At 38.0% G+C, this 20,009-nt stretch overlaps 2 protein-coding genes across 2 annotated transcripts; one reads left to right on the top strand and one right to left on the bottom strand.

The window, feature by feature from the left end:
- Positions 1–2,189: 2,189 nt before the first annotated feature.
- LOC108917217 (glycoprotein endo-alpha-1,2-mannosidase) lies at positions 2,190–3,818 on the bottom strand. The gene has a single exon (XM_018723705.1). It carries the CDS (start codon positions 3,694–3,696, stop codon positions 2,341–2,343), a length of 1,356 nt encoding a protein of 451 aa, XP_018579221.1. The 5' UTR covers positions 3,697–3,818; the 3' UTR covers positions 2,190–2,340.
- Positions 3,819–4,180: 362 nt separating this feature from the next.
- Positions 4,181–19,326, top strand: LOC108917236 (splicing factor, arginine/serine-rich 15). Its single transcript, XM_018723733.2, has 12 exons — positions 4,181–4,354; positions 4,514–4,804; positions 6,539–6,716; positions 6,869–6,948; positions 10,244–10,437; positions 10,496–10,652; positions 10,732–11,200; positions 11,255–11,463; positions 12,084–12,585; positions 12,969–13,326; positions 13,401–14,767; positions 17,758–19,326. Exons 1-12 carry the CDS (start codon positions 4,325–4,327, stop codon positions 18,252–18,254), a joined length of 4,332 nt encoding a protein of 1,443 aa, XP_018579249.1. The 5' UTR covers positions 4,181–4,324; the 3' UTR covers positions 18,255–19,326.
- Positions 19,327–20,009: the final 683 nt, after the last annotated feature.

Below are 20,009 nucleotides of genomic sequence, written 5' to 3'. Positions count from 1 at the left end.
GAATTAGCGCGACAAAACATTTTGGAAATTTTCTTTTATTTTTCAAAGTCCACGGACTTGGAAAAAATTTTTTCAGCTAAGCCATTGCATGGACCAGATAGCTTGTTTATTCAGCTTCAATTTCCTTTTATTTTAATTTTTGATACGACCATTTTTCATCGAAATATCGGGTTTTTAATGGAAAAGGATCCTTTTGACTTCAATCATCGATATCTCGGTGACAAATAGTTATACAGAGAATTGGACAAAAAAATTTTTTTTTTAAGTTTTCTCTAAGTTTTATCGCAAATAACATTTAAATTGAAAAAATGTAAAATCGAAAAATTTTCGAAATTTTTCAAAGTATTGTTTTTTTGGAAAACCTCCCCGACATTTCAGCCTATGCTTCTGTTCATCTACTTTTCATTAAATTAAAATAATTAAAGTTGATGATCCAAACCAGATTTCGATCCCGATTCATACCGTTTTTTGAGACAAATTTTTTTCAAAACTACCCTTTTTCTTCTCTGAATTTTTTTTATTTTTTCATCAATTTAAATGTTATTTGCGGTAAAAATGTGACAAAATTTTTAAAAAACTTATTTTTTCCATATTAAGCTCAAAAAATGTGACTTAATTTTTTTTTCAATTTAGCCGTCAATTTTCTAAAAAAACACATTACCCTTTTTCCTATTTTTTTAAATTCATGTAAATGATGAAAATTAATTTTTTTTTCTGAAAAGTTACGGCAACAATGTTATAGGAAATTTATTCCAGTTTTCGAAACTGCGCTTCAATTCTCTGTACAACCATTTGTCGCCTAGAAATCAATGATTGAAGACAAAAGGATCCTTTTCCATTGAAAGTCCGATATTTCGATGAAAAATGGTCGTTTCGAAATTTAAAAAAAGGAAATTGAAGCTGAAAAAACAAGCTATCTGGTCCATGCAATGGCTTAGCTGAAAAAAATTTTTCCAAGTCCGTGGACTCAGAAAAAAATTAGAAAATTTGCAAAATTTTTTGTCGCGCTATTTCTTTCGACCGAAAGATCTAAAAACGAGAATCTTAGAGCTTCAAAATGCCTTTTTTTAATTCCTGATATGACCTAAATTCTTTTGACCCTTTAATTTTTTGCATTAGTGTAGTAGGATTATTTTGTAAGTAAAAATGTAAATGATTTTATTCAATTGAAAAAGAAACACATTTTGTCTCTATAGCAAATAGGCAACCAGCAATACATTTTTATCGATTTTATTTTATTTTAATGACAGATTTTTCTTCTATTCTAACGCAGATTTTCTATGAAATGGAATTAGTTTGAAACTCAAATTACTTTTTGTTGTAAAGAAATTTGTAATTCATCGCTTTTGAGCAAGCGGCATCGTAAATTACAAATTTCTTTACACTAAAGAGTTATTTGAGTTTCAAAACTAAGTCGATTTTATAGAAAATCTGTGTTCAAATGGAGGAAAGTCTGTTATTTGTGTATTGATTCATATTTAGACAAACTGTGTTATAAAATCTCTAAAAATGTCTCTGTTATAGAGCCCTCTTAATCATTGTATCCAGTGTAAGTTTGGTTGCCTAACAGTTGCGGTCACGTGGGACTCGGGCATTTACAAAGACACTGTATTTTTACACATTTGGGTAGAACATTTTTATAAGATTAGAGTGTTTCAAGGTTTGACGAGCCTTTCTCTAATAGCAAGAGAAATATAATAATAATAATAGTTATTTTCTTCCAACTTTTTAGCTAATGGTATTATGGGAAACAACTACTCTGCGAGCTACAGCATACTGACAAAAACTAACAAGTTCAGTGCTGAACCAGGGTTCGTAGCGGCCGGGAAAACCGGGAATACCGGGAAAAGTCAGGGAATTTGTTATTCTTCATAAAAAACAGGGAATAGTCAGGGAATTTTTAAAATATTCATGAAAGTCAGGGAATTTGATGTTTGCAACTGGAAATTTTGTAAAAACCGGCCCTGGGTTCTTGAAAGAAAAAACTATTTGTGATTTTGATACCTTTATAAGAGGTTGTTAGGGTATAAAAGAGATTATGGAGTCCAGTCGAGAAAAAATTTAATCTATAAACACCAATTATTATATAAAAATGAACTACAAGTGACCTGGATTTTTTTTTATAAGTCAGGGAAAACCTGGAAAAGTCAGGGAATTCTTTCACTTTTGAACTATGAACCCTGTGAACGGAGCATGTAGCCCATACAGTAGTTTCCCACAATGTCTTTAGTTATGAAGGTTATACCACAGAAAGACGATCAACGAGTTTCCAACAACTTTTATCCTTACCTGCACGTTATTAGCAGAGACACTTAGCATAGAAACATGGCCACAGTCAATTCAATTGACCCCTAATTCGAACTGGCTTATCCACGATTTCGTCAAATTCAAGTAAAAATGGGGCCCTTCGGGTCCGTAGTCCAAATACGTGAATCCTCCGTAACTCTTAGGCCTCGCCGGTTCTATTTGCGTTCCCTCGTGCCACTCGTTGAAGCTGGTGATAGAAACGTATGAAACTTTGTTGTTTATAGCCGTTCGCCAAGCTACGTCGTAGTACTGTCCGTTGCGTCTGTGTCTGGTATTTCCTTCGTTCCAAGGACGCACCCTGCTGTCTATGTACCCGGGCCCCACCGAGGGGACAAAAATAAGGCCGTTCTGTGTAGCAAATTTCGATAGTTGGCGCCAATTTTTCCACGTACTCCCGTACGTGAATGAATTAGTCGCAAAGTACGTGTAGAACCCATCGAATTGTGACTTTTTTATGTGGTACTTGTGCTGGATGTCTACTAACAGTCCTAAGTATATGGCGTCGAAGGCTGTATTACGAACACTGAGATTGCCTTTTGTACTGAAGAGCTCCTTCCAAGCCACTGCGGGGATTAGATAGGAATCGTAGATGTAAATGACGGGTACCGTTTTTTGTGCTAGAGGTTTTTTAATTTTATACAAAGCGGGGTGATCTCCGTATTCCATGAAAAATTGTTTTAGATAAGTCAGTAGATTTATGGGATTTCTGCCCGCGTAAGGCTCGACATGTATAGAGACCTTTACGTTATATTTGAGGGCTGTATTGAAAAGATGAGGTAATATGTGGCTTGGTGAGTCGGTAAAATTGGGGGGTGTCCAAGAAACAACAATAACTCCAATGCCCGATTCACTTATTTGCTTGAGATGAGTGTCGATTACACTTACGTCTGCCGAGCTATAACAACCCAGGTAAGGGTAGTAGTTTGATCCTATATCCTTAGGTGGACGATGTTTACCAGTAGGATACTTCTTGTGACTATCCTTTTTCCAATTTTCTATATATTTGTGATTCCAATGTTTATATTTTCCATCTACTTTTACATTTCCATACCATGCATAATAGAAAGTGTGGACGTTGTAATTAGGTTGCAACATCGGCTTGCTATTTAAAATTATCGAACGGGACTTTTTGAATTTCCTTTCAAGCCTTTCTATCTTCTGTTTTATTATCATTTCTCTTATTTCTCTATCGGTATACATATTTATTATATTATTACTGGAGTTGGATTTAACAAAGTAAGAATAAGTGGGAGTTGTTGTATACTTATGTTCTTGATAGTTGCTAACAGTTTTTGTAGATATCAACGTGTAAATAATTACAGCAACCACCAGCATACTAATTAAATAATATTTTTTAACAGTAAATGTGAACATCTTAATTTGGTTCATTTCAAATTTTTTTCAAACTTATTTAGCAGCAGTTTTAAACTTAAAAAATCTGTTTCACTTTAACATAGGTGGTGCGTAACATTATACCGCAAATTTTTAAAAGCAATTCCCGGAATATGCCGGATTTTGGGCACACCCCGAAACCGGAGTACTTTGTTTATTTACCAATCTTTTTTAGAAAGCTGCGTTCAATCAGATATTACGATTTATTATTTACGACTGAATGTAACATTTTCCTTAATAACTAGTGAGAGGATTTACAGATATTTAATTTTTATACTAATAAATTAAATTACATTTTTAATATCTACAGTATTACGAACTATACTAGCATGCATGAATAAAATTTAACTTTGTTTGGCATAGTGGAATACGTTTATTTGCAAGGATTGAATACGCCTGCAATCGAAAAGGCACAATTACTGCCAATGTTATAAACTAAATTGCCCTAATGCGCGCAGAAGCCGATGCCGTGTTACGTCAGTTAATCGGAAACGAAATGGGATGGAAAATGGCATATTAAAATGGCGTCGTTTAGTGAATACGCCATTCAATTTGTACAAAAAATCAAAAGAATTTATAAATGTATTTAAGTTGAAAGAACTTAGCAAAACTACAATATAACAACATGGATGCAGTGAAATCATTTAACTCGGAGGTAAATATCCAGAAATATATTTTTCAGCGCGTCCACGCTAATCGGACGCTTACCCTGGTTAAATTTATCAATGAAATAAATTGCATAGTTTTCTGTATCCAAACATCAATTCTGTTAAACTATAACGTGGAAACTAATTTATTTTTGTTTTTGTTACAGCTCTCGTCTCTGTACGAGGTAAAACCTCCGATATCAAAAGCCAAAATGACCGCCCTAACCCGAGGCGCAATAAAGGCCATAAAGTTCTATAAACATGTTGTGCAGAGTGTTGAAAAGTTTATTTTGAAGTGCAAACCTGAGTATAAAGTGCCTGGACTATACGTAATAGATTCTATAGTGCGACAGTCAAGACACCAGTTCGGCTCTGATAAAGATGTGTTTGCCCCGAGGTTTTCCAAGAACATGCAACAGACTTTTGTTAACCTCTTCAAGTGTCCACCGGAGGATAAAGTGTGTATAGTTTTCTAACCTACTGTTATCTTTAAAGCTGTATTGGTTTTTAAAAATTAGGTATCATGTACGTGTACTATGTACAAGGGGCTAAATATTTTGAAAATTTAACGCTATGCAAGTCTTATGTAGTTCAGTGAAAGCAAATTTATAGTTTTTGTTTTATATTTACAATTCAAAGTTATATGACTAAATGGGGAACACAGAAAAATTATTGCGTGATTCTGTTTGTTTTTGAGTTAAATATAAAGTAAAAAATTTTAAAGAACGTTTAGCGAACCGGGTATTAACTACGTAATAGTTTAAATGCATTTATATCTAAGTAATGAAATAATTTCTAATTTGTTTATACATATTCAAAATTGTTTTGAAATGCGTAAATAGTAAACGTTACTTAAATGTTCTTGCAACAAATCTTATCAGGTTATATAAAACATTTATTATTTTTTACAAGTGTTGCAAAGATACGGGTAGGGTATTTTAAAGTTTTTATGAAACTGATTAGAATGTTTATCAACTTATAAACTGATTAATGATCATAAATTCACTTAGTGCCACATATAAAGTTTTAATCAAAATTTGTGCAATATATAGTAGGTTCAAAATTCAAAATTTTTATTTTATTAAACATTTAAAATAGGTAGAATTGATTTCAAATTTTTTTTTTAACCAATTACATTTTTATGTTATATTTGTTAGGAAGATATTTCTATCTACTTTTCTTTTAATTTAAAAAAAAAGTTTGTTTTTGAAATGCTTATCTACAATTTTGATTATTATAAACAAAATTATTATAAATTAAAAAATAACCCAATTGCAAAATTTACCTTTCACAAAATTAATTTTTCTTTATTGTTTTACTGAAATAATAAAACTGACTATTCTTTTTTTGAGAATGATTTCATGTGATACACTGGTGTGCTGACTTTGTTATAATTAGCGGCTCGTGAAAATTAAAGTAGTCATATTTTGACAATGAAGCATGAATTCCATGCCAGTTTGCAGGAGATCATTTCTATGCTGACAGAAAAAACTTTCACGATAAAGGAATTTTAAACGAAGTTTGCTAATTATAATTTAAAAAACGGTACCATCCTCTGAGCGCTGAAAAAGGGTAGCACAAATATGTATAAAACATTTTTTTATATAAACAGCATAAATACAAACAAGTGTGTTTTTACTTTTCGCAAAATTTAAGTTTTCCTTAAATTTACGGGATTATGAAGTTCGAAAAATGAAGTCAATATTTTAATTTTGTTTTCTGAGACTTCTTCAAATTTTTTTTTGTCATTAAAGTTGTTAATGTAAACGTAAGAATCATCCCTTAGAAGATGGTATGGACCCCGCACTTCACTAACAAAATAAGTAAATTAATTACGTTTTTTCGCCTGTTTTGCACTTAACCAAAAGGGAGCATTTGAAGGGGTTCATCTTTTAAAAATGTGTCACAGAGAGGTACTCCTTCAAATTTCTGCTCTAAATATTCTTTGCACCACTTCAGTATTAATATATTTATTCAAACATCTGAAGAAAATGTTGATTAAAACGGTGTTCGTTAAATTTATATTTGAAATTATACATACACTTTGTTTTATTTGATTTAAGCAGTTGTTTATATCATTAATGTATATAAATCTGTAAAAAACGCACTGAAATTTGCAAGTACTACTCAAAAAGATTGTATGAAGTAGTAAAGAAACATGACATTTCTCGTAACGTGCCTTTCTTTTCCAGAGTAAAATCATAAGGGTCCTAAACCTTTGGCAGAAGAACCAAGTATTCCCACCGGAGGTTGTGCAACCTCTGTTCGACCTCGCCGACCCGAACAACCCCATCCACAAGGAACTGTCCGTTACGGCGCAACAGCCCTCGAACGGCTTAAACTCGTCCACGGCAGCCGTGATCGCCAAAGGTTGGTAGAAAGCTTTTTATTTTTCCACTTGACTTATACATTAAATACTAATATGCAGTGTGCCAAAGTTCATTTTACCTTCCAAGTTTTTGTGTATTTGTTTGGCATGCTGCGATGCGCTAGCATATATCTAAATAAGTTGTTCGTATTAGGTTCTCCCGCTCTGCAACGAACACCCACCAAAGGAAATCAGCCAGGGAACGAAAACCTCCATGGAGCTTCAAGTAATTTGGTACATATCCGTTCCAAGCCGTTTTTAAGGATAGGATAGATCTATAAAACAGTGATAAAAAAATAGATAGTCTAAATTACCGCAAGCAGATTTTTTTTATGAAAAATCTTCGAATTCTCGGATGGATATTAAAAGATAAAAACGCACTTATCTGTGTCTGCGTTAGGAAAACAACAGTACAAATACGAGGAAAAAATTATGACGCAATTTATCCGTTTGTGATTAGTCGAAGCAAAATATTTGATGTCGGGGACTTCTTGGAATGTCAACAAAGTTTAAAACAATGACGAGAAATGCGTTTGACTAAGGCAGAGATTTTCTTTAACAAAAATTAGTTAAAGAGAATTTGATGCTATAATTTCGATAATTGTAAAAATTAACTCACGAATATTACAAACGAAGAATTGCCTTGCATTTTAAATACTTTAGGGAACTTTTTGCAACTTTTTAACAAAGATTATACTAATATTGTGTAAATATTTGAGCAATTTTTGTTGCACTATAAGTTTGCAGTTTTAAAATTAAAAAAATTGCCAAAGAGACTTGTTAAATTTAATTGAGTTGCCGCATAAGATCGGTAACATTGTAATTACGAGAACTCGAACAACTTATTTAGATATATGCTTTATATGTGTCTAATAATGTTTTTTTTATAAAATATGTGTAACTTCTAAAAAATTGCGTTATATACAGGGTGTACCTAAATAACACCGAAAAAATGTAAGGGGCGATTCTCTGATGAAAATTAGTAGGGGTCATTGGTATAAAATTTTTTGAAAAAACTCCTGAAAAGTTGCCCCCCAAAAATTTCAAAAATAAAATTGTTTTTCTTTTTTTATCTTCCATGTGTATCAAGCGAAAGAAACCAAACTTGGTGAATATTATCTGTCAAAAAAACTGCACTTTTTGATTTTTTTCAACCCTGAAGTATTATTGTACGGTTTTCTACGGGATTGCAATAATCTACCCCTACGACATTTTTTTCTTATAATTTTTTTTTTGATAAAATTTTTCTGCATTGCAGTACATTTATTTTTTTTCTCATAAATCCTAAACTTTTCAAAAAAACTTGAAGAGATGAAAAAGTTGGTAATTGAATGGGGCTGTTTAGACATTTTTTAAAAGTAAAAAATTTAATCAAAAAAAAAAATTACAAGAAAAAATGTCAGGGGTTGATTATTTCAACCCCTTAAAAAAGGATGTCAGTGTTAAAAAAAATTCAAAAAGTGTGGTTTTTTTGACATATAATGTTCACCAAGTTTGGTTTTTTTAGCTTGATATGTATGCATGGAAGATAAAAGAAAAACAATTTTTTTTTTAATTTTTGGGGTGGCGTAACTTCAAGGTTTTGTCAAATAATTTTATACCAAACACCCCTATTAATTTTCGTCAGAGAATCGCCACTTACATTTTGTGGGTGTTATTTAGATACACCCTGTATACAAGAAAAAAGTAAATCATTAGATCTACTTTGATCTTATTAAATATTTTTGAAAAAATAATCGCAACAAATTTGATAAACACGGTGGTCCAAAATTGTCTCCAATATTTCCAGGGTTAATAAACTTTTTTCCAAAATTGATATACACAGTCTAGGTATAAGAGAATGACCGCAAAAATCGCCCGTTTTTTCACAATACGCAGAGAACTAAAGAAAATAGATAAACATACGTTTTTGATCTCAAATTACTCGTCGTAAAAAATTAAGGCAAGCATAGCTTTTTGTTTTTTGAAAATTTTCAAAAATCACCTCTAGAGGTTGAAAAGATGCCCAAAATGAAGAATTGAATATTACCGATAAATATAAAAACTATTGTCATGTGAATTTTTCTATTGAACGATTCTTGATACAAAGAATGATTTATTCTCATGACCGAAATAAGCATGTTGAATTAGAAAATCCACCCTTAAGCGCGCTCAGCGGGTGGAATCGTCCCCAAAAAATAGAGAATATCAGAAATAATTGTAAAAATTCCCAAAAAAAAATATTAATATAATTCACATGCTAATAATTTTTATATCAATTGGTAATATTCAAATTCTTCATTTTTGGCATTTTTTCAACCCCTAAGTAGGGGTGATTTTTAAAATTTTCAGAATACTAAAAGCTATGCTCATTTCAGTTTTTTATGACAAGTAATTTGCGACCAAAAACATATTTTTATGTATTTTTTTAAATTCTGTTTGAATTGTGAAAAAACGGACGAAAATCACAGGTTTTTTAAAATTAATTTTATTGTGGCGAAGTGTGTGACGCCATCTATCTGCGGTCAACGGAGCTACATAGTTGGGAGCCTTCGGAGTGACGGAATAAAATTTCATCAGTGTATTTATATCTACCACGAAGTTATAACGTATTGCGTGAAGCGAGTTTTTGGCATTTGTCGGAAACGCACATTGAACAGCTTACGGCAATCAAGTTCTGTTTCAAAGCCGGTAAGATGGCCACGGAAACGCATCAACTGTTACAAATGGCGTATGGTGAGGAGTTTGTATCCCGTCCAATTGCGTTCCTATGATTCGGAAGGTTTCGTTGTGGCCACGACAGCGTACACGATGACTAGATAACGAGGCGTCTTCGCACAAGCCAAACAAACGAAAACGTCGAAGTTTTTGTGTAATTGGCTTCGATGTTTTCGTTTGTTTGGCTTTTGCGAAGATGCCCCGTCCTCTCGTTGTCGTCCACGCCGTCTCGGCCAACACGAAACCTTCCGAGCCACGGGAACAGTCGGATGTGATACACACTGCTCACCCTATGCCGTTTGTAACATTTGATACGTTTCCGTGTTTTACCGGCTTTAAATCAGAACATGTTTGTCGTACGCTGTTGTACATTTACAAGGCATATATCAAAAACTCGCTTCACGCAAAACGTTATAACTTTGCGGGAGATACACGTGTGTGTACTGATGAAGTTTTGTTCGGTCGCTCGGAAGGCTCCCCATTGTGTAGTCCCGTTGTCTACACATAGATAGCGCAACACACTTCTCCACAAGAGTCTGTCGATGCGATGAAATTTGACAAATGTACTCTTATGTAAATCTGAATTCTTTTTCAGAAAATATAAAAACGCGACCTTGTTTTTTTCCATGTACTGCCTGTTCTGAAAATATTGGAAAACGCTTAAGAATTATCCTGCATATTCTTTTGATAATTAAGAAAAAAAAAAATTGTATCATCTGAAGCTATTTATGGCCGTTTTAGAATTTTTTTTTGCTTTTTTTGAGTATTTTGCCACTAAATTTAAATCATCTCTTCTGTAACGTGCTATTCGTCTTACGGTATTTTTTTCCAGAACTTGACGGACCCGAACGTCCTCCAACAATTACAGCAACTGCAGAGGTTACTGACCAAAAACGTAGAAAACGCAAGGGCTGAAAGTCAGGTGCATTTCGACAAGAAGCTACTAGATTTCGATTACGGGGATGAAGAAGACGAAGTTAACCCCTCCCCTAGACCCCAACCGAGCGCCAACGATTCGGTAACGAGGTAAGACGATCCGTAACGTGGTGTAAAACGATTCGTGAAGTAAATACCTATTTTTCAGCCTCCTGACAAATCCCGAGGTCCTCCGACAGCTCCAGACGCTGCAGCAGACCATGGTCGGTCCGCCGCCCGAGATGGACATGGACAAGATGAGGAAATTGCAAGAAATGAAGCAGCAGGAAGACGAGTTCGACAAACACCTGGCGCAGACGGTTCCGGTAAGTGCGTTTGTTCTACAACGAAAAAAAAGTGTTTCCCTTTGGTTGTTTTAATATTTTCTAATTTTCTCGTACGCAGAACTTACCGTTCGCCTCGGAATGCGAGTTCAAGCCGAGCAACACGCAGATGATGGGCGGGTACTTCATGCCGTCCGACATGAACCCTCCCCCTCCCAGTTACCAGACCCAGGAGTACGAACAGCAGCAGCAGCAGCAACAACAGAAAAGCATGATGCAAGACAACGGTCCCGACGTGGAGGTCATCACGTTGGACCACGACGATTCGCGGTCCGGCACTCCGGGGGAGGAACGGTACGGGAACAGCAGGAGGAGGAGGAGCAGGTCGAGGTCGAGAGACAGGAGCGGCAGGAGGGACAGAGATAGGAAGAGGAGGTCGAGGTCCAGATCGACGGGTAGGAGGCACCGTTCCAGGTCCAGGGATAGGAACAGGCTCAAGGACAAGAAGGAGGAGGAGAGGAAGGAGACGGAAAAGGACAGGGAGAGGAAGAAGAGGGGCTTGCCCGCCATCAAGAAGGACCACCTCAGCGGTAAGTGGAAAAAAATATATTTTAAATTAATTAAATTAATTTTCGCAATTTCAGTGTGCAGTACGACGCTTTGGGTCGGCCACCTGTCCAAACTGGTCCATCAGGACGACCTGTCCAATACATTCGGCGAATTCGGCGATGTCGTCAGCATCGATCTCATTCCCCCCAGGGGTTGCGCCTTCATAGTGATGCTCAGGAGGCAAGACGCTGCTCGCTGCCTCGGCAAGCTCAAAGGACACGTTCTGCACGCAAAGGCCATTACGGTCAGTACTTGTCTATTCTTTATATTATAAAGTTACGTGAAAAAAAAAAAAAAAAATTGTAAAAAATTCTTTTTTTTTTTATTTAATTTGCAAAATTCTTGGGATTAATCGAGATCTAGGAGTCCTGACGCTGCAACATCATTTGTGATTGTCATTTGTTTTTAACATATAATCCCTCGCCTACTGTGATTCATTTGCGATATAAAATATATATGTACAGACTAAACACAGTGCTTTAAGAGGTCTCTATAGCAAATAGGCAACCAGTAATACATTTTTATAGATTTTATTACACGGTTTGTCTAAATATGAATCAATGCACAAATAACAGACTTTCCCCCATTCTAACGCAGATTTTTCTATAAAATAGTAAAGAAATTTGTAATTTGCCGCTTTCGAACAAGCGGCATCGTAAATTACAAATTTCTTTACACCAAAAACTATTTTCGAGTATCAAACTAAGTCCATTTTATAGACAATCCGCGCTCGAATGGGGGAAAGACCGTTATTTGTGCATTGATTCACATTTAGACAAACTGTGTAATAAAATCTATAAAAATGTATTGCCGGTTGGCTATTTGCTGTAGAGCCCTCTTAAAGAAATCGTTTCTCCTTTCCAGTTGGCCTGGGCTCCGGGGAAGGGAGTGAAAGGCAAGGACCTGAAGGACTACTGGGAGGGCGACCTGGGCGTCTCCTACATCCCGCACACCAAAATCAAGGAAGACATCGACATCGAAATGCTCGAGGACGGCGGCATGATCGACGAGGACACCATGCCCGTCTGGATGAAGGAGAAGATGGAACGCATGGGGAAGAAACCTATGGGCCTGCCCAAGGACCTGCCCGGGTTCTTGATGGGCGGGGACCACGTGTCCAACACATCGGGCCAGATAGACACCAGCCAGCCGCCTCCGTTGCCCGGCGGCGGCCTGCTCCAACCGCCCCTCCTTCCGCTCGTCTCGCCGTTCCAGTTCAACAACCGCCTGCTCGGGATGAACGTGCCGCCGGGCTTGATGCACAACATGTCGAACATGCCCAATATACCCATCGGGGTGCCCCCGCCCAACATGCCGGCGCCCATGATGCCCAATCAGTTGCTCGGCATCGGGTCTCCCTTCCAAGGTAAGATAAATGATATTATTTCGTTGGTTTGCAATTGTGGGGACTCGGCAGGGTTTTGTGCGGTGGAAGGGGTGGTATATTATTCCAGTAGGCCCTCTTACATTTTGTTGATAAATGTGATTTATCTCTAAATGTTTTATAGAATATAAAAAAAAAATGTTTATTTTAGGAAATTCTCGATCGATTACAACGTTTATCCATTTAAGGACAGCGAAAACGGCCGATTGAGACCAAAGTGCCAACAACCAACGGAATGAAACTATTGTTGCGGCACTTTTTTTTGGCTAAAAATCGCCTTCGGAAATCTATGCGCTTAGTTTTTCCAGTTCTAAAAAAAAAAAATTTAAGACGTACCTATTTTCATGTAGCGAAACCGTTTTCAGGACCCCCCGGCATGATGCCACCCCAGATGCCGGGCATGGACAACAAACCACCGACGTCCACCACCGAATCCAGCCTTCAGAGCCTGAGCGAGTCCCTCATGAGCATCGCTCAACCGTTCGGGTTGATCCCGCAGCCGCCTGCGCCCCACGACGACAACATGGACGTGGAGATGGAGGACGCCGAGAAGGGCATGGAAAAACCGATGTCCCTCAGCGAACAACTCCAACAGATGGCGGGTCAGTTTAATCGCCCTAACAGGGACGATAGGAGGGATAGGAGAGACGGTAGGGACGATCGGGAGCGGAGGAGGTCGAGGAGTAGGGATAGGGAGAGGGAACGAGACAGGGACAGAGATAGGTATGTAACCAGTATCTTCTCGTGATTTATTATTTTTTTTGTGATTTTCCGTTGAGACGTTACGATATTTTCAGGGATAGAGGCAGGGACCGTCTCAACAGTCGCGAAAGGGACCGCAGAGAAAACAGTCGCGGCAGGGACAGAGACAGAAGAGACGACCGCCGGGACCGTTCCAACAGGTGGGGCGATAGGGACCGGGACAGGGAACGCGATCGCCGTGAGCCGAGGGAACCCGAGAACAAAGACGAGAAACGGGAACGGGAGAAGAACCTCAACGATCGTTTGAGGGAAATGGCCGGTATGGGAACTTACGAGGAACCGAGGAGAGACAGGTCCAGTAGAGACAGAAGGAACTCGGATAGCAACTCGAGGAACTTCCCTCCCCCCACGCCGCCTCCTCACGTGACCGACGGCCCTCCTAAACCCGAGGAAGATTTTATGAGAGGCCCGCCTAAACGGCCGCCGCCCAGAGGCGATTTCCCTAATCAACGAGGGCCGATGGACGAATTCCCACCGCCGGCGTTAGACGCGCCGCCTATGCCTCCCATTCTCCAATGTCCGCCGGATATGATGGACGACGGGTTACCCAATCAGGACGGAGCTCCCGACATGTCGGAAATGCCCCCCGATTTGATGGAAGGACCCCCCAATTTAATGAACGATGGCCCTCCCAATATGATTAACGGCCCAGGACACAGGGGGCCGCCAAATATGATGGAAGGACTACCCATGTTAATGGACGAGGGCCCCCCCGATTTAATGGAGGGACCTCCCGACTTGCCCCCACACATGCGAAGAGACGGACCCCCTCACATGAGGATGGAAGGGCCGCCAGATATGCCTCCGCTCATGATGATGGACGGGCCCCCAGATATGCCCCCGCACATGAGGATGGACGGGCCCCCCGATATGCCCCCGCACATGAGGATGGACGGGCCCCCCGATATGCCCCCACACATGATGATGGACGGGCCCCCAGATATGCCCCCACACATGCGTATGGACGGCCCTCCGGATATGCCGCCCCACATGAGAATGGAGGGGCCCCCAGATATGCCGCCTCATATGATGATGGACGGGCCCCCGGATATGCCGCCTCACATGATGATGGATGGGCCCCCCGATATGCCGCCGCACATGAGGATGGACGGGCCGCCGCACAGGATGCACCCCAGGGGCGATATGGAGCACGACAACTTCATGAGGGGTGGCAGGAGGGATTTCGGACCGAGAGGAATGAGGGGACCGCCGAACCAGGAATTTTTCCCCAGGGACGATTTCGGGCCCAGAGGACCGCCAATGATAAGGGGAGGTCACGACTTTGGGCCGAGAGGGCCAGATTTCGGGCCTAGGGGGCCGGATTTCGGCCCGAGAGGACACATGATGGGTCCCAGGGGACCTAGGGGGCAGTTCTTCGGCCCTAGAGGACACAGACCTAGGGGTAAGTTGTTTTTTTCGTTACTTTTAATTTGAGGAAGGTATTTTTCGTAGGTTTTAGTAATTTTGATCAATTATAAATATACAGGGTGTAACTTTGATCTTGTGTTTTAAAATACGTATCTTTTGAGAGGGATCTATGGCAAATAGGCAACCAGTAATACATTTTTATGGATTTTATTACACTGTCTAAATATGAATCAATGCACAAATAACAGACTTTCCCCCATTCCAATGCAGATTTTCTATAAAATGAAGTTAGTTTCAAACTCGAATTACTTTTTGGTGTAAAAAAAATTGTAATTTACGATTCAAATTACAAATTTCTTTACATCAAAAAGTAATTTGAGTTTCAAACCAAGCCCATTTTATAGAAAATTGCGTTAAAATGGGGGAAAGTCTGTTATTTGTGCGTTGATTCATATTTGAACAAACTGTGTAGTAAAATCTATAAAAATGTATTACTGGTTGCCTATTTGCCATAGATCCCTCTTAAATATTTCAATTCTGCATTTAAGTGGTAAAATAAGATTTTGACTTGGGAAAAATTAGCAAATCGGGTAACTTTTGAGGACACACTTGTGAGGGTGTCGTGAACAACTTATAAAAAGTTAGAATATACACTTCATTGTTTATTTAACAAATTAGTTGCAAAATTCAATTGTTTATTGTATATCTTAACAAATTCAATTTTAAAAAAAAAACTAATTGCTCCGATCGAAAGAACAGGAAATTTTACATAAAAAATGTATATAAAGTTATTTTCATTTTCTAAAATGAATACTAGGTTCTAGAATTTTTTTTAAATCGTACGAAAATGTAAAGCTTCGGCACTTACGTGCAGGAGTCGAGGAGCGCGCGGCCTCGCTCGTTATACACTAAATTTGTTATAACTCGATCTATTTGATCAAGTAAAGTCCTCAAAAATTTTAATGTAAGAGGAATCTTGTAGCTATTATTTTAAAATGGAAAAAAAATATTTGTAGGAATAGTGTGCAAATAAAGTTACGTAACAGTAGAATTTTCTACAAAATTAATTAAAGGTCTGCCATTTTTTAAATTTTTAAGATAAAAATCTAAAATTTTCAGATTACTTTTGAAATAGCATTTAAAATAGTGAATGATATAAAAAATTTTAATTCGAAAAATACAATGCTCGAAATATTCAATAATTAAAAAAAAAGGCAAATTTGATTTGTTAGGTCACTTTTCAGTCTGAACTTTAGTTCAAAATATGATGTTGCAACTTTACATGATCATTTTTTGAAGCTTAAAAACTGTACATTAAGCTGGTCCAATTTGTTTTATTTAAAACGTTGAATTTATAATAAAATTTAAAGAAAAACAAAAAAAATAAAATTTTTCTAAAACAATGAAATTTGTTGTTAAATAAACTTCAATAAAGTTAAAAAATAATTTTTTTTGCTTTAACCAATGTATTTTCAAACTAAGATCTTAAAACGAAAAAAAAATAATTTTTTGTTACTATAATATTGTATAAAATACGAAAAAATATGGTTTTTTAATAAATTGCTGCGAGATTCAGTTTTACCTATATTTTTTCATGATGAAATTATGTAGAATTTTATCTGGTAACGTAATTCATTCTCGTGATTCGAGAATTATATTTTTGAATGTTAGAAAGAGCGTGCATGGCAAAACTCACAAAACACACTTTATACTAGTTGTATAGCATACTCTTGTGGCAAAGAATGCATGTCAACCGAATCTGTCAAATAACTGCTTAACGGTCCAGAATTTCTTCCCTCGGAGCTTCAAATTCATGAGCGTCTACACATTTTCTATTGGATTTGCATCTGGAGACTGCGACGGCCAATCCAGTACGTTAACGTTATTTTCTTGCTTCCACCCAGTACAAAGACGACTCCGATGTTTTGGGTCATTGTCTTCTTGCAATAGCCAATTTTAATTTTTCCGCGTAAACCGCCTTTCGGCAGATGGTAATAAAGCCCTCTGACATATTTTGACCATTTTGGCAGCTTTCAAATTTTCTGTGAAGATGTGCAAATTGCCAAATCCCTGCTTTGAGAGACAGCCCCAGACGTGCACCTTTACCAGGTGTTTAACGTTCCGCTGAATGAGTCTATTGGCGTGGGTAGACCAGGTATGGGTGATAGAAGAATGTACCCAAAAAGAAGCTTCATCCGAAAAAATTACATTGTCCAAATCAGGGTCCAAATTTTCTTTCGCCCAATTGAATCTTTTTTCGACGTGGTTTTCAGACAGTAGCGGTTTCTTCCCTGTGCTTCGAAATTTCACTACATGAGCCAGTAAATGCCTTCTTATAGTGTCACATGGCACATTTAGACCCTTTTTACGCAAAATCGCTTGCCCCCTACGCAATGATAGACGAGGATTCTGCCCAAACACCCATAAAATCACTGTCCTACTTTTTCGTCGTTTTTCGTACAGAGCCACGATCCAGTAGGTCTTTGACGTTTTTTACGTCGGAATAACCGTTCCACCCATTTACTTACAAATGTCTTCGACTTTTTCATGTACTTAGCGGCCGCACCGTGCGACATTTTCGGTCCTTTCGAATGTAAACACAGAAACACGGTTTCGAGGACAAAGTTTTGCCATACACGCTCTTATCAAACAGACTGTACTTTCACAGTTTGCTTTGTGAAGCCAAACATATCTGCCACGTGTTTTTTTATTTTCATCTCATTTTTTATTTAAAAAATAATTGTTTACATACATAGCTTCAGTAATAATTTGAAGATTATCATTTTTTAATTAATTGTTTAAAAAAAGTCGGCCATATTGGATCAGCCATTTTGAATTACTTTTTAACATTATATTTTTATTCAGTGACCTCGACAATTTGATAACTTTTTTTTATAAGCCATTTCAAGACGATTGCAAAAGGTTTTATGAAAATCCAAGGCTCTAACTAATTCACTTGTGGCGGTTTGAATACTAATCAGTTCCTCGTCGATATACAACTAATTACAAATTCATTCCCGACAGGACCATACAGAGACGGCCCCAACTTCAACTCACGTTTCGATGGCCCGCCACGCTTCGACGGCCCGTCGCGTTTCGACGGTCCCCCTCCGGAGTTCTTCAGGGGCCCGAGGGGGCCCCCGCCAATGTTCGACGACGGCCCGCATCCCAGGCACCGGGGCCCGCCCAGGTTCGAGGACAGACGTAGGGGCAGGCCGGGGCCAGATTTCAACCCCGACTTTATGGACAGGGGACCCACGTTCGATAGACCCGATAAACCGGAAAGGAGAAGTCGGTGGGGCGGAGGATCGCCCCCTAGGGACGTACAAAACGACGAGATGGAGGAAACGCAAGAATTCGCCGGCGGCGAGAACGAAAACGTAGGAGGGCAAGAGAATCGAGACGGGGCCAGTACGCCGGTGAGGGACGAGTGTCCGCCCCCGATGGAGGAGAACGTGCAAGGATTCGAATCCCATCAGGAGGGCGGGGAGCCGAATGCGGAGGAGCCGCCGGCTGAATAACATAGATTCGATATATTATTACAGTACTAATTAGTTTATTCAGCACCTTGTGGAAGTTTTAATCGGTAAGAGTATGTCTTTGATTAATTTTATATTTTCCTTTTTAAAGAAAAAAAAAAAATTGCAATAAGCAACCGTGTGAAACAGTTGGAATTTCTGTCGGGTGCTCTAAAATGTATATATATATGAAACTTTTTAAAGAATTTAACGGAGCAGTCGTGATTGTGAATATGTATTGTAGTCGAAAAGGAACGCTTAGCTGTGATCTGGTGCGGTGAACACAGGTGAACACTCTGAACGTTTTGACTTGACAAATGTTTTTATATTATTTAAATGAGAAATAAATGATTTTTATTATGTTACATAATTTTTGTTTAGTTTCTCGATACCGTAATGTCGAATTTAAATTTTTCCGTTTGGTTGCGTCCGCAAAAAAAAAGTGGCGAAATGTAAATTTCTAGTATTTCTCTCCGAGGAATAACCGACGGAGCAAAGAACGAGTTATAAAGAGGTGACTCATCGAAAGGTAGGTCCATCTGTGTTCACGACAGCTAGGAGGAGGAGTCCCAGCGCCGGCCCTCAAATCGAGGCGTCGGTGCAAGGTACAGTCCAAGTTCTTTTTTATATATACCTCTACCGTATATTTTGTCGGACGTTTTTAGCAGAACGGAGCATATATTTTTACGAGAAAGGCGCGCTTTTAAATTTTATCTAATCTTACCGACGTAAAGTTTCAAGTAAAACAACTTGTTCCTAAAATATTGTAAATAGGGCGTATACTGGTCCGGAAAACTTGGAATTCTCGGGGAATTTCATAGACGGGGAAACGTCGGTGATTTCTCAAATTCTCATGGATTTTTTTTTAATTTTAAAACTACATGCTGATAGACCCCAAAATAAGAAAATAATTCTAATAAACATGAATATTGTGCTTCAAGTAGTTCCTGATATCGATTCATACACAGGGTGTTCAAACAAAAAAATGATTAGGACAAAAGTAGCAGGGTTTTGAGCGAGTAATCCAACGGTGACCTTGAAGGTCATTGAGAGGTCAAGTTGAAACTTTTAAATGGAACCATATACTTTTGACCCCGGAAATGGTAAGAGCGGAAAATTTAATGTTCGAATGTGACCTTAACCATGACCTTCAAGGTCATTTAGAGGTTTGATGTTATAGTTACCTTTACGTCATGGTCAAAGACATGGTATAGGTCATTTTGGAATTTTACAGTCACTCAATTTCCGCAGTCAAGAATATCGTGTCTTATTAAAAATCAACCTGACCTGTAAACGACCTTGAAGTTCATGGTCAAGGTGATATCCGAACGTAAAAATTTCCATTTTTTCCATTTCCGGGGTCAAAAATATACGGTTCCATTTAAAATTGTCAGGTTGACCTCTAAATGACCTTGAAGGTCGGGGTCAAGGTCACTGTTGGATTGCTCACTCAAACCCCTGCAACTTTTGTCCTAATCATTTTTTTGTTTGAGCGGTAGGTATTTTCTGAGATAGAGGGGGGGTTCCAACTTTTTGAACACCCTGTAGTATATGCTTAAAAATGAATAAACAAAAATTAAGAAAAAATACAGGTACTAAGTAAAATGTCTCATTTTTCTTGATCTGTCACTTTTTTTTACTTAAAACTTAGATGTTTTTTACATACAGTCCAGTTTGACTGATTTTAATGTGGCGTCAACGGAACTACGTAGGGGGAAGCATTGCGAGCGACCGCACAAAATTTCATCGGTGTACGTG

This window comes from Anoplophora glabripennis, unplaced genomic scaffold, assembly GCF_000390285.2.
Source record: "Anoplophora glabripennis isolate ALB-LARVAE unplaced genomic scaffold, Agla_2.0 scaffold41, whole genome shotgun sequence".
NCBI classification, from domain to species: domain Eukaryota; kingdom Metazoa; phylum Arthropoda; class Insecta; order Coleoptera; family Cerambycidae; genus Anoplophora; species Anoplophora glabripennis.
Note: the sequence above shows the minus strand (reverse complement) of the source record. Positions and strands in the feature narration are given on the sequence as shown.